Source organism: Eumetopias jubatus, unplaced genomic scaffold, assembly GCF_037043125.1.
Source record: "Eumetopias jubatus isolate StellerSeaLion01/CBP00866 unplaced genomic scaffold, mEumJub1_p1.0 scaffold_5, whole genome shotgun sequence".
In the NCBI taxonomy this organism is placed as follows: Eukaryota; Metazoa; Chordata; class Mammalia; order Carnivora; family Otariidae; genus Eumetopias; species Eumetopias jubatus.
Genome location: NW_028274811.1, coordinates 136,838,458 through 136,852,479, shown reverse-complemented (window position 1 = coordinate 136,852,479; position 14,022 = coordinate 136,838,458). Strand labels below are relative to the sequence as shown.

The following is a 14,022-nucleotide window of genomic DNA, read 5'->3' as shown; positions in this document are numbered from 1 at the left end:
AAGGAGGAATTGGGCAAAGGTCACCTTTTTGCATCTTTATTTTTAGACACTTTCTCAGCTCTTACTTTGCTCAGGTCCCCGTCATGGAAAAGTACATAAAATATTAATCGCTAAATGGTGTTTTTCATTTGAAAGAGGAATAAGCAATTTCGGCATAAAATGAAAAACAATAGCTCCCTAGGATCTTTCAGGCCTCAACATACGTCTAGATAATGCTAAGTGGAAGTGTAGATGTATATATATTTTGAGGAATTTGAAAAACAGCAGCTTTGGTAGAATTCCAAGAGGTCTCCAAGATTTCTATCCCGTGACCTGCACTCTTGTATAATTCCCTTCCCTTGACTGTGTGAGCCACCCATGAATTGCATCGGATACCACCCCAGGAATTCAAGTTTTATAGAAAAATAAATGATGCAACTGTAACGAAGGGTCTTCATCCCGTGATATTGAGTTAACTAAAAGGGAGATTTTAGTTGAGGGGCAGGACCTAATTATGTGAACTGTTAAAAGAAAGGCAGTACACATAAATTCCCCCTGGCTTTGAGAAGTAAACTTGGGAGGGTAGGAGCCACCTGGCAAGTGCCTAAGGGGCACCTACAGGAGCTGAGACTGAAACATGGCCAGTAACTAGCAAGAAATGCAGACCTCTGTCATAAAGCCACGAAGAAATGAACTCTGCCAACAACCAGTAAGCTTGGAAAACATCTCTAAGCTTCAAATCAGATCGCACCCCAACATACGTCTTGATGTCAGCCCTAAAGACCCTGAGATTTCAGTGGAGGACCTTTATGTCATTCTCTGACCCTCGAGAGCTGTGTTTTCATCGCTCTTTACTTTTTACTCCACTATATTGCTTCAATTTTTATGATTAACATGTGTCTGTATTATTTTGCCAACAGAGGACAGTCATCACTCAACGGAATGTATCCTTTAGTGATAAGACTACTTTCTCAACAATATAATAGTTCTTACTAGTCAATGGAAGGGAAAATTTTCAATCAGTGCAAATGAGTGATGGCTGTATCTTTATCCACAACAAGTTAGATGCTTTTCAAGACAAGCAGAAAACAGATTTATAGCAGGCAGAACCACGATGAAAAGACAAGAGGGATAAGATCTTGTACAATAAGCTCCTTATGCCAGGGTGCACTACAAAGATAAGACTTTCAGATCAAGCATCATCTTAAAGGAAAATTAAGTTTCCCAAAACTTAGTTTGATGATCAACATGATAATCAATTTATTTGTTACTAGCACTTTCCATTCCATAAGAAATTATTCTAAAACTCTACCACTACTCAGATTACATAGCAAATCATCCATAGATGATATCTGCACCTACTTTTTTGATTTATTCAAATCAACTCAAATCCACATTGATTGAATCAAATGTCTGGAGTTGAGAATATGGTGGTTAACAAGTTAAATTAAGTCCACTTTATCATGAGCCTTATAGACACGAAGAGCCACAACAAAAAATAAGTACATAATTTTGAGAGAGTGTTAAGATTTATGAGGAAAATGAGATAAAGGACAGAAGGGAACATAACTAAACATAGAGCAAATAGGAAGTGCATTTCTGAGGATGTAATGCTAGGAACAGAAATGAGAAGAACAAGGCGTGGGGAAGTCAGGAGGAAATGAGCCTGATGGAAGGTGAGCAAAGGCAAAATTCCAGAGACATTTTAATCTGCCTTTCAATAAATATTTCTTGAACACCCTGCCATGTTCCAGACATCATTATCGTTGCTGAAACTGAAACAAGCAGAAAAAATTCACCACCTGCAAGGAGTTTGCTGACTTCTAGGACTTGATGGACAACAGTAAGAGAATTAAGCAAAATATGTAGCATGTTGGGTGGCAATAAATGCTATGGAAAAATGTAAAACTTGGGAGACATGTGTGTTCTGTGTGTTGGGAGTAGATGGGAAAGTTTGTGTGTATCCTATCACCGTTGAGGAAGGAATTCAGCTCAGCAACTTACTAAAAATTAGTGAAATAACTATTTGAGGGATAAAAGTTGTTACATTATTAGGTGAGAATGCCAGAACAAAGGGAAAAAAATCAATGTGAGCCCTTTTAAAACCAGAATTTTAGTTTTTGACAAATTTCAACAGCATCTCAGTTTTATAATTAAAAAAAATTAAAAACAATGGAATGACCAGACAGGAAAGTATTTTTTAAATAAAATCATTAAAGTGAAGAAACATACATTTCATTAAAGTTACCTCTAAATAAATTTGTCACAGAACTATTTATTAGAAATGCCTTTGATTTTTCCGTGCATAAGTTACACTCCGGGTTTTTGTAGCACTCCAAAATTTTGATAGTTTTAATGAATTAACTTAAGAATCATGGGCATTATCAGTTCTATGCCCCTATTTTAGTGACAATACCTTTTGGAACAAATTCAGTAACTAATTCAGCGATAATTCAGTAAGACAAAACAAAAAAGAATATTGAAAGAAATTCTAGTGCTTCTAGTTGAGGATTTGGAATAAGGTTTTCCTTAAAAATGAAAAAAGATTACAGTAACTTAAATAAAATACATGTTTTATAAGCACACACAGTATATGTCATGATTATATAGGGAGGCCAATTATCTCTTGAGCTTCCTTGAATAACCAATCTCATGTTTTACTTCTAACATATATTGTTGTAATAATAGTTACAACAGTTAATATGCTTTTCCAACAAGTACTATAATTTACTGCAAGCTGTGTGATTTTGAAAAAGTTCTCTTTCTTCTCTGAGTTTATTTCTTATTTGTATATAATTTATAAAATATGTTTAACTTTACCTAGTATTGAGAACTAAAAAATAATGCATCATAAATTAAACTGGTAAATCAACATGAGACATGTGTCCTTTAGTCAACAAAAAATGTAAACACCCTGTATATTTCAAGCATTTCCTTTCTCTTGACAACACAAATATAAATATGATAAAGTGCCTTTAGGCAGCTAAAATATAGTAGAAATAATCAGATGTGTTTAAACTATGAATGCCGTATCATAGCTGTTTTGACAGAAATGCTGACATTTGGGAAGGAAGGAAGAAGTGAGCAACTTTGCCTGAGGGACCCATGGAAGTCTTTGGTGTGAGGTATGGGAGAAAATTTTTAAAAAGGAAGGAATCAATTAAGATACTCATGTGGGGCAGTGCCTTCTACGCAAGAGGAAGAATAGCATATTTGGTAGAAACTGCAGTGAATCTGATACAGGTGGAATGTAACGTGTGTGTGTGCAGGAGATGATAATCGAAAATACCCTGTTCGCGCCGTAGCTTATGAATGATGGAAACAAAAAAAGGATTTAAGCGTGAGAGTGAGATGAACAGAGGGAAGGCTAAGTTAAATGAAGACAAGGTGTCATCCTCCAAGAACAGCCATGGCAGTGGTAGGAGGAATAACCAAGAGTGTGCAAGTCAACCCAGTAGGAGGAGGAAGAGGGAAATTTTAACCCACGTTCAGGAGAAATCAGTGGCCAGGCTTCATGTCCCATTTGACAAGAGGAGGCTGATGGCAACAGAAGCAGCATAAGAAAAAGCCTAGGTCTAGGGGTTAAGAAACTGGAGAGGAGGTGGAGCTGTATGTAGGAAGGAGCAGGTATGAACAGGAGCACTTTTGTTGGGAAACGAGAAGGAATTTGACTTTGGTCATTCTGAGTTTGAACAGACTATAGAACACACAGTGTTAAAAGCCTGCAAGGAAGCAAAACAGTCTACTTTGGTAATTTCAGGTCGGGAGTTAGTTTAGAGTTTATGAGACTGATTGGACAAGTTAGGTAAGATGTTTTAAAGAGCTGATGACAAATACTTACAAAAACTGGGACATAATATTTACAGAAAGATAAAGAACATCATTTATTTTTCTTTAAGCTTATGCATGCATGCAGACTGGCTAAAAATAGGAGAGTTTTAAACTTAATAAATTAAGGTATATGGTTACAATAAATAAGTTATTGAAATTATTTTCATTTTTTTTCCTTAGAGTTATTCAAAAATTAACCACATGATGGTGCTCTCCTACCAAATTATTTGTTGTGAATTTCTTTCCTGGCCATTTAACCGCAAAAAGAAAAGGAGTTTTACTAACAGGGCATAAGTAATATATGAACGGTTCCATGGGACCCGATGAGAGCTTAGCCTGTTTACTGGAGAATCCTGGTGAAGAATAAAGCATTTTCTTTCTTTCTTTCTTTCTTTCTTTCTTTTTTTTTTTTTTTTAAGGAAAAATAGAATTCTACTTTGGATTCAGTGTGATGACTGTTATGTTTATTTGGGATGAAATAATATTTCCAAGTCCCATCAAATAGTAAGAATTCTTCTTTAAATCAAAAAGTTTTATTTAATTAAAAATAAAGAAATCACTTCATCGTTCTTTACTTTAAACTTACACTATCTTTATTAACTAGTTAACAATAGATATTTTCATAGAAATGGTAGAGAACTATTTGAGAAATTACGCAAGATAATAAAATTGTCGTTTTGCATAACTTAAATATTCACCCCCCTATTTTAATTGCTTTAATTTTTTTAATAGTGACAAGAAAAATACAGTGCTTCTATGAATATATTTCTATTTTCAGTCCTTGAATGTTTTTAACTCATGTAATTTTACATCTATATCCAATAAGTATGTAAGTATATAATAAATACATATTTATTCTCAGTTATCCAATAGAAAAGAAACAACTGAGTAAAGTATATTTCAATTACCTTTTCAATTAAGAATAAAATTGCTGAAGGGTGCCTGGGAGGCTCTCAGTTAAGTGCCCGACTCTTGATTTTGGCTCAGGTCATGATCTCAGAATTGTGAGATCAAGCCCCACATCAGGCTCTACACTGGGTGTGGAGCCTGCCTAAGATTCTTTCTCCCTCTTCCCCCTCCCTTTGCTCTCTCATGCTCTCTCTCTTTCTCCCTCTATAAATAAATTAATTAATTAACAAACAAACAAACAAACAAACAAATAAAATTGCTGGATTTAAGATGTCTTATGCTCTCATTTTATTTATTTACATATTTGGGAGGGAGAGAAAGAACAAGAGCATTGGGGAAGGGGCAGAGAGAGAGAGAAAGAGAGAGAAAATCTTGAACAGGTTCCATGACCACCTCAGAGCCCATCTCCAGGCTCCATCTCACGACCCTGAGATCATGACCTGAGCTAAAATGAAGAGTCAGAGGCTTAACTGACTGAGCCACCCAGGCGCCCCCTTATACTCTCATTTTAAATGTAGCCCATCTCCTAATTTTTAGATGGGATGGAAAATTTAAAAAGTTATTATTCTGGTGTTGTTAGTGTTTTTAATGCTTTAGCACTGAAGAACATATAGGGCACTTTCTATTTAAATTTTGCTCAATGCAATATGACGTAACTGTAGAGTAAGAGTAGTTTTTTTGTGGGTTTGTTCTTTTTTAACCAATAGCTTGTGCCTTGAGAAGATTTATAAAGTTTCATAATGCTATTCTTAATTCAAAGTGACACAGTGAAATAACATTCCATCATAGGGCTCATAAACTGAATCCAAGCTGTTAAAGCTGGTGCAACCACTCTGGAAAACAGTATGGAAGTTCCTCAAAAAGTTGAAAATAGAGCTAGCATAATATCCAGCAATTCCACTACTGGGTATTTACCCCAAAGATACAAATGTAGGGATCCGAAGGGGTACGTTCACCCCGATGTTTATAGCAGCAATGTCTACAATAGCCAAACTGTGGAAAGAGCCAAAATGTCCATTGACAGATGAATGGATAAAGAAGATGTGGTATATATATATATGTGTATATATATATATATATATATATATATATATATATAATGGAATATTATGCAGCCATCAAAAGGAATGAAATCTTGCCATTTGCAACGACGTGGATGGAACTGGAGGGTATTATGCTGAGCGAAATAAGTCAATCAGAGGAAGACATGTATTATATGACCTCACTGATGTGAGGAATTCTTAATCTCAGGAAACAAACTGAGTGTTGCTGGAGTGGTGGGGGGTGGGAGGGATGGGGTGGCTGGGTGATAGACACTCGGGAGGGTATGTGCTGTGGTGAGCGCTGTGAATTGTGTAAGACTGTTGAATCACAGACCTGTACCTCTGAAACAATTAATACAGTATATGTTAAAAAAAAAAAGAAGAAGATGATAGCAGGAAGGGAAGAATGAAGGGGGGAAATTGGAAGGGGAGATGAACCATGAGAGACTATGGACTCTGAAAAACAAACTGAGGGTTCTAGAGGGGAGGGCGTGGGGGAATGGTTTAGCCTGGTGATGGGTATTAAAGAGGGTATGTTCTGCATGGAGCACTGGGTGTTATATGCAAACAATTAATTATGGAACACTACATCAAAAACTAATGATGTAATGTATGGTGATTAACATAATAAAATAAAGAAAAAAATAAATTAATTAATAAAAATGTTTTTTTTTTCCGCCATTCTTCTCAACTCCTATAAACCTGGCCATCATTTTTATCCACTTTGACTCTCCTCAGAAAGAGAGAGGAGAAATAATAAAGGGAGGGCAAATAAAGATTTTGGAGATAAAACAATAATGGGGGTATGTGCTTTGGAGAAGTTTATGTATTTTAATTGATTATTAAATGAGTTAAGAAAAGAAAAACTCTGAAAACAAAGAGCATCATATGCTAATATTAGCCAAACAATTAAAATAACTTACATTTAACAAACAGCTACATAATCGAGAGTAGAGTATATATTTTTGGACTTTCTGAATGCATTAACAACATAATTCCTATAAGAATTTGAATTTACCTGAAAACTCCTTTTTGCAATTTTATGCTGAGGTATTGAAGGGAAAGTTTTCAAAACACTAATTTAAAGATCATCCTATAATTGAAACACAGCTGTTAATGTTTGCATACTTACTTATTATTACACATCCAATTCTTCTGGGACTCCTAAAGCTAAGTGCAAGGTAAACTTTCCTGACAACTTATGGAATATATGCATAAATAATTTTATAATACAGTCTTCACCACCCCCCCACCAAGAGTAAAAAAAAAAAAAACCTCTAAAATATTGCAGTTGTTTAAATTAATTTTTAGTTTTTCATGGGCTTTATGCAGCAGAATTTTTCTATTTATTTTATTTTAATGAAATCATACTGCCATGTTTAATTAAGTCATGTATCTACGCACATATATTTGTATACACCCACAAAATATAATATACACAGCAGATAGTTAGGTAGGTAGATAAGTAGGTAGACAGGTACAAGTGATAGGTAATTTTAAAATTTTGTTATAGAAGTGTTCTCCTGGGGTATTTCCCTTTTTTAAGATTTAATAGATGTACTCTGAAAGTTGCAATTTTCTTTCCCAACCGAACTGGAGGTTAATAGACAGGGATTGCTTCTGTTGGTTCCTCACTGAGAGATTAAAACAAATTACAACACTAAGAACACATCTATCCAAATGCTTGGGTAATTTGCCAGATGATCAGAATATTTATGAAAATATGTATTGGCTGTTCCTTTACAATCTAGCCAGAATCTCACCATTTCTCACAACCTCAATTACTGCAAATTTCATGGTTCATATCTCCATCAACAGTTTCTGGGATTATTTCTATAGTCTTTTAACTGGTCTATTTCTTTTTTTTTTTTAAGATTTTATTTATTTATCTGAGAGAGAGACAGGGAGCACAAGCAGGGGAGAGGGGCAGAGGGAAGGGAGAAGCAGGCTCCCTGCTGAGCAAGGAGCCCGATGTGGAGCTGATCCCAGGACTCCGAGATCATTACCTGAGCCGAAGGCAGACGCTTAACCAACTGAGCCACCCAGGTGCCCCTTAACTGGTCTATTTCTATCCTCACTTCCTAGTCATTATTCTCCTCAGAAGACCACATTATCCTAGTTTCACAACAGTAAGGGTAATTTAGATCTAAAGTCACCCTAGACTTCCCATACCATGGTCTAATTCACGTTCTTGGCCAGGCCTATGAGGCTGTCCATGATGCACCCTTTCTCTGCATCTTTGACCTTATCTCCGGCTACGGACCCTTTCACTGGCTCTATTCAACCCACTGGCCTCCTTGCAGTAGCTGCTGGATCTTTGTGGAACATGCATCACTCAGAACCACTATATGATTCATTTCTTGCTTACTTCAAGTCTCTGCTGAAATTTCACCCTGTCAGAGAAACGTTTTGTGACCACCCCATTATAGAAGCCACCACTCTCCATATTACCTGTATCCCTGTACCCTGCTTTACATTTCTCAAGCTTGAATTTATCACTGCGGACAGTGCTTTTGGGTTTATCATCTGTCTTCCCCAACTGAGTGGAAGCTGCTTGAGTAGAGGGAATGGGTCTGTTTTGTTTACTGCTCTATTCCCAGAATCAGAGTAGGCTCCTGGATTTAGTGGTTTCCCCATCAATATCTGCTGAATGAAGGAGTGAATGTTAGTAATGGACACTGAACTTTATTTAGATGACAAATTATTATGCCCGCAAAATGGACAATTATTCATCCACTGCAGGAAGAAAAATGTATTTTGTATACTTAGAGATAAACTTTTCAGACTGCTTTTCTATATTATATAAGTCAATTTTAATAATGTTATGTCATAATTTTACAAATCTCAGTTTTAATCTAGTTAAGAGAGAAAATTCTCCAAAAATTAAATAAAATAAATTCAAAAAAATAAATGACATGACTCTTTTTATGAATCTTTCATTAGCTAAAAAGGGAAAAGGTCTGTTCTTACAGCTTTAGTGAAGATGTGTAAGTGAATAATTACAAAAAGTTGATTTATATAACTAAATCATTACTTTCTTTTTTAAAAATTACTACTTTCAACGGATTAAGCCATTTTGATTTAATATAAACACTATAGTTAGCACAACCCTCTCTTTTCAATTGTGTTAAAAAGTAAATAAGAGTGCCACACATTTTTCCAGATTGACACTTAGACACCAATCCTTTATTGGCAGAGATGGTAAATGTGTGTAAATAAAAATAGAAATATAAAACATGTGTAAATATAAAATATAGTTTAATAGCTATAAATACACATACATATACAAATTTCAAAAATAGAGTATATACAATATTGACTCTTCTGTACCTCAGTTTTACTTTTTAAACTTACTTAATTTCATACTTAAATTTTATGAACGGTTAATGTAAAATATTTTCTATTATTTTTTCAGTATTAAGAGAATACATATCTGTTCCTTTTAAATTAACATTTGTAAGTCATTTAAATGTAGTTATTTTTTCTGAAAAAATAAGTAATAAGACTCTTAGTGACTTGTTACTGAATAGAAAAGAGAAAAACAAGCAAAACAAGAACAAACAATAAAAATGTAAAGAATTTGACACATACTTTTTAAACTATACTTTGACAATTCAACATAAATGCACAATTTTGCTGAATGAGATCATGTGGTTAAAGTAATTTCTAGAAAAGGTTCAATTTATGTGCAATAGTGGAAATAAAAAGTGATAAATAATCTATATGGAAATTGTGTTTCTTTTCAGTATTATTTTTATTGCCATATGTACTATTTCTGTTAAAATTCAGAGCTGCTGAGCAAATATAGAAACATCAGCCTAATTAATGGGAATGACTTGCAAAAATATTTCTTGTAGGCTAAAATAATCACAATTATTAAATGTGTATGATATACTGCGGTTTGGGGGAATAGAACATACTTTGCTGGAGAGGGGAAAGCAGTACTAAATTAAGTGAGTTTCACTAGTTTGCCTGTACTCCATTATTGAAAATTCCTATAATTTGTTTCACTGTTATGGAAACAGTCTACACACCCCAATCGTAATTGTGATTTTTCTGTCGCTCATATTTGCATACCCCTTCTTCATGCCAACCCAACGAAAGACAGACTATCCCCTCGCTAATATTTTGAATTAAGCTCTCCCCTTCTGCAATTCTCTTCTGTACCAGTCTATTTAATATTACTAAATGGCTTCCCATCACACTCTGCCTTTCCCCCCCTCCCTCCCTCTCTTTCACTCTCCATCTCTTTCTCTCTCTCTTCTTTATCCTTTCCCGCTCCCCCTCCTGCCCTCTCCCCTCCTCCATCCCTCTCTCTCTCTCTCTCATTAATATTTCTTTTCATTTATCTCCTTAAAACCCCTTCAAGCCCAGCATTACCCTTGCTCATTTCTTCCATTCCTCAGTAGTACAGGTTATTGACATAGGGATTCTTCCACTATGATATAAACTCTCACCAACAATGTGTGAATTAGATATTTATATTTTCAGAAAAGTCATGAGAGGGGCAAGACCAAGCTTGATGGGGTTAGAGTTTACTTCTAGATTTTTTTAAAGATTTTATTTATTTATTTGACAGAGAGAGACGCAGTGAAAGAGGGAACACAAGCAAGGGGGAGTGGGAGAGGGAGAAGCAGGCTTCCCACTGAGCGGGGAGCCCGATGCGGGGCTCGATCCCAGTACCCTGGGATCATGACCTGAGCGGAGGGCAGACGTTTGAAGACTGAGCCACCCAGGCGCCCCTTACTTCTAGATCTTATTTTTAAGTTAATCTTTTTGTTTAAGTTTGTAACAATAAAAAAAAATTAATTACAATTAAAGTCTGGAAATAATTTTTTAATAATTTAATCAAATTAATAGACCTGTTTCACCAAAAATATATATATCTGTTGAATTGCAGAATACAAGTGCCTGAAGAAGTGAATACTTATGTCACCTGGGCTTTTTTTTATTTAAAATATTGCTAACTGAAGAAAATTACAATTTCTCTCATTTTCAACTTTTAGTCATTTTGTTTTTTAATTAATAGCGGGTAGTCAACTCTCCAAAAACTTTTCTGGGTACCTTTTTCAATTTGATGACTCCTTCCTGTGTATCCTCATCTGTGATGATGTCAAACAAATTTCCTCCATCTCCTGGAACAATATTGTATTCAATTTCTGCGTTTTGTCCAAAATCAGGATCCACAGCTCTTATTCTTCCAATGGCTGAGCCAATAGGAGAAGACTCAGGAACTTTCAGATGGAAGATACCTGACAAGAAATGTATCATTCATGTTGACAGTGGAGTTAGTAAAGAGTATAGAAAGATTACTAGGAGAGAAAAATATACTATGTAGAAAGTTAATCAAATTTAGAACATAATAGTGCAAAATCAAAATGGAGTTTGCTGTCAAGTTAAGAATTATGATTGGGAAAAATAACATCACTTTTCACTTCAATAGGTCCTGCTCTAGAATTTTAATTGGAAATTGTAAATAGTAAAGTGTGTGAAATTTATATTACTGTGAGGAAGTATTGTACATAATAACAGCTTCAAAGTGTACCTACTATCAAATGGAAGGGCAGGAGAATCCATGTAATTAATTGGTACCAATAGAATAGAATCCAGGATACAAGACAGAGATAAAATAAAGATAGATGATTGATAGTTAGATATTTATAGAAAGTTAAGGTTATATTTCTTAATATACATATAGATATTACATATTTTTCTTATATATATATTCCATACATTTATAGACTGTATTTACCCAGTAAGTGTAAATCATTAAGTTAAAAACAGCCTGTAAAATGATTATGTGTTTGGTTAACCAAAATTTTAATCCATAATGAATTTAAGTATATTATACTATTGACTAATATTCAACTTATGTTTAGCGTTGAGTAGATTTTTACTGGGTATCCTACAAGGTGCTTTCACACACATCTAAAATCAGGATATAAAGTTCTATTTGCCCCTGCTTTTTTAAAAAATATATATTTTTTTCTTTATTCTTCACCACCAGGTGGAGCACATATATTACCATGAATCTGATACTGAGTCAGAAAAACTTAGAAAAATTTCAATCTATATAAAATATACCTGAATCAGGAAAATTTGTAATATCCCTTAAAAATCAAAATAAGGAAAGGAAGGCTCTGGATGGAAGTAAAAATGTGAAGGCAAAACTAAACTCAAAAATACAAAATTTAAATTTTGATATCTGCTTTCCAGTTTTAATTTCTATTAATGTAGTTTGGATTATACTTTACCATGGTTAAAGCAACCAGGGTAATTAATTTGTTTAGAACTTGTAGCTACAGTTGTAGAAATTAAATTAGGAAGGCCTTTAATATGTTTCTTGAATGGTAAAGTTCATTCATCAAACTACATTTCAATATTTCAGCTATTGGCTTCAAGAAATAGGAGGAAAAAATAGCCAATCACACCTCGTGGAGATCTTGCCAAATACTTTCCTTTTTATTCCCAATTATTTTATAAGTCTTGTAGCTCTTTCACAGTTTCAAAATGTGGTAATTTCATTAGCCCTTGTAGCAGTTAAACCCTGTCATTTACTGCTCATGCCCCCCCCCATAAAACAGGTATCCACCACTTGTTCCTATAATGTTAAAATAAGCCTTATTTACATTCAATGGACATTACCTCATTGAAATATCTATTTAATCTCAAAAGAGCTAAATATTTACTTAAATTTGTTTGATTCTATGTAAAAGGGAAAGTACATTTTTACTGTGATCCAAAAATAGTTGTTTGAATAATTTGATAATTACTTAACAGGATACCCTCCTTCAAAGGGGAATATGTCAAATCTTTCTAAAAGAACAAATTTAAAAGTTAAATAAATAAACAAATCAGAACACAGGCAAATAATAAGAATAATAATCCAAGTGGTAATAATGGAATGTTACATACACATTACAAAAGAATTTTGGTTAAAGAAGTCATATTAACTGATCAAGTTAGCAACTTTTCATAGGTTAGGATTACGTTTCATTAGATTTTATTCCCTAAACACTTACACAGTGGCTGTCATAGAGAGATGCTCAAAGTTTGCAGGGTTTAGAGTTTGGACTTGAGGCAACCAGAGCAAAGAGGAAGACTAAAATCATAGGTTGCAATGTGTACACATTGTCAACAATAAAGGTAAAGACAGATATCCAAGGGGAATTTGAGTTCAAAAAGCCATAACTACATAAACAGAACCTAAAGTGACTTTTGCTACTTACTTTATCCAGAGAGTGTAAGTATTTCACATTAGCCACATTAAACCCTGATCCAATTGAAGCACTTCTGAATACTAGCAAATATGATGATGCCCGAATTCTTTTTTTTTTTTTTTAAGATTTTATTATTTGACAGAGAGTGGGAGAAGGAGAGAAATCACAAGGAAGAAGAGTAGCAGGGGGAAAGGGAGATGCAGGCTCCTCACTGAGCAGGGAGCCATGCCTGGCTGGATCCCAGGACCCCAGGATCATAACCTGAGTGGAAGGCAGATGTCTAACCGACTGAGCCACCCAGGCGCCCCAACGATGCCTGGATTCTTGTTTAACATGACAAGGTTTAAGGTTGTACAAAACTTCTCATACATGTGTTTTTTTCATTTCCTTTTTTTCTTCCTTTCTGAATGCCTATTAAATGGAAGCATCATTCATCAAAAACATGTCCACATCCTTTGCCTCTTGTCCTGTGATTGTGATAAAGAATGCGAAGAAATACCAAAACCTTTGAATCAATACTAGAATTAGTCATATTCCAATGTTATGGTACATCAGTATGTGTTAAGAAAGGCCTCGAATTTTTTTCCTGATAAAATAGAGTAATGGAGGTCTATGTTGAATAATGTACTGCACATCTTCCTCTAACAGGATATTGAATTAGGAAACTTTAGATAAAAAAAATTATCAAAAACAGAGTTGGCAGACAGAGATTTGAGAGGAATAGGCAGCTGCCATGTGCAGTGGATTTCAAATTTCCGACATGGCCAGCAGTGCAAGGTGGTGGCAATGGTGGGGACTGAGCTGGGGGTGGGTTGAATGGAATCTGTAGGACATTATGGATATCCAACTGAAAGGGCCTGTGATATCTCTGCTTACTCTCTCCGATCCATTCGATAGGAGCAGATTCAGATTACATATTCACTTTATAAATTAGCTTTTCATTTGAAAAGTTAAAAGCCAAATTAAAAGAACTAAAAATCAAGGGAAATAATCTAGTCTGGCATCATCACCAATAGATTACGGTTAGTGTAAGTAAAAAA

At 34.7% G+C, this 14,022-nt stretch overlaps 1 protein-coding gene across 2 annotated transcripts in view; it reads right to left on the bottom strand.

The window, feature by feature from the left end:
- Positions 1 to 14,022, bottom strand: part of CDH12 (cadherin 12) — a 251,940-nt gene that overhangs the window by 45,760 nt on the left and 192,158 nt on the right. For both annotated transcript variants that reach the window (XM_028098030.2, XM_028098031.2), the window contains one exon: positions 10,827 to 11,014. In XM_028098030.2, coding sequence (XP_027953831.1) covers positions 10,827 to 11,014 — 188 coding nt within the window. The remainder of the gene's footprint in view (positions 1 to 10,826; positions 11,015 to 14,022) is intronic.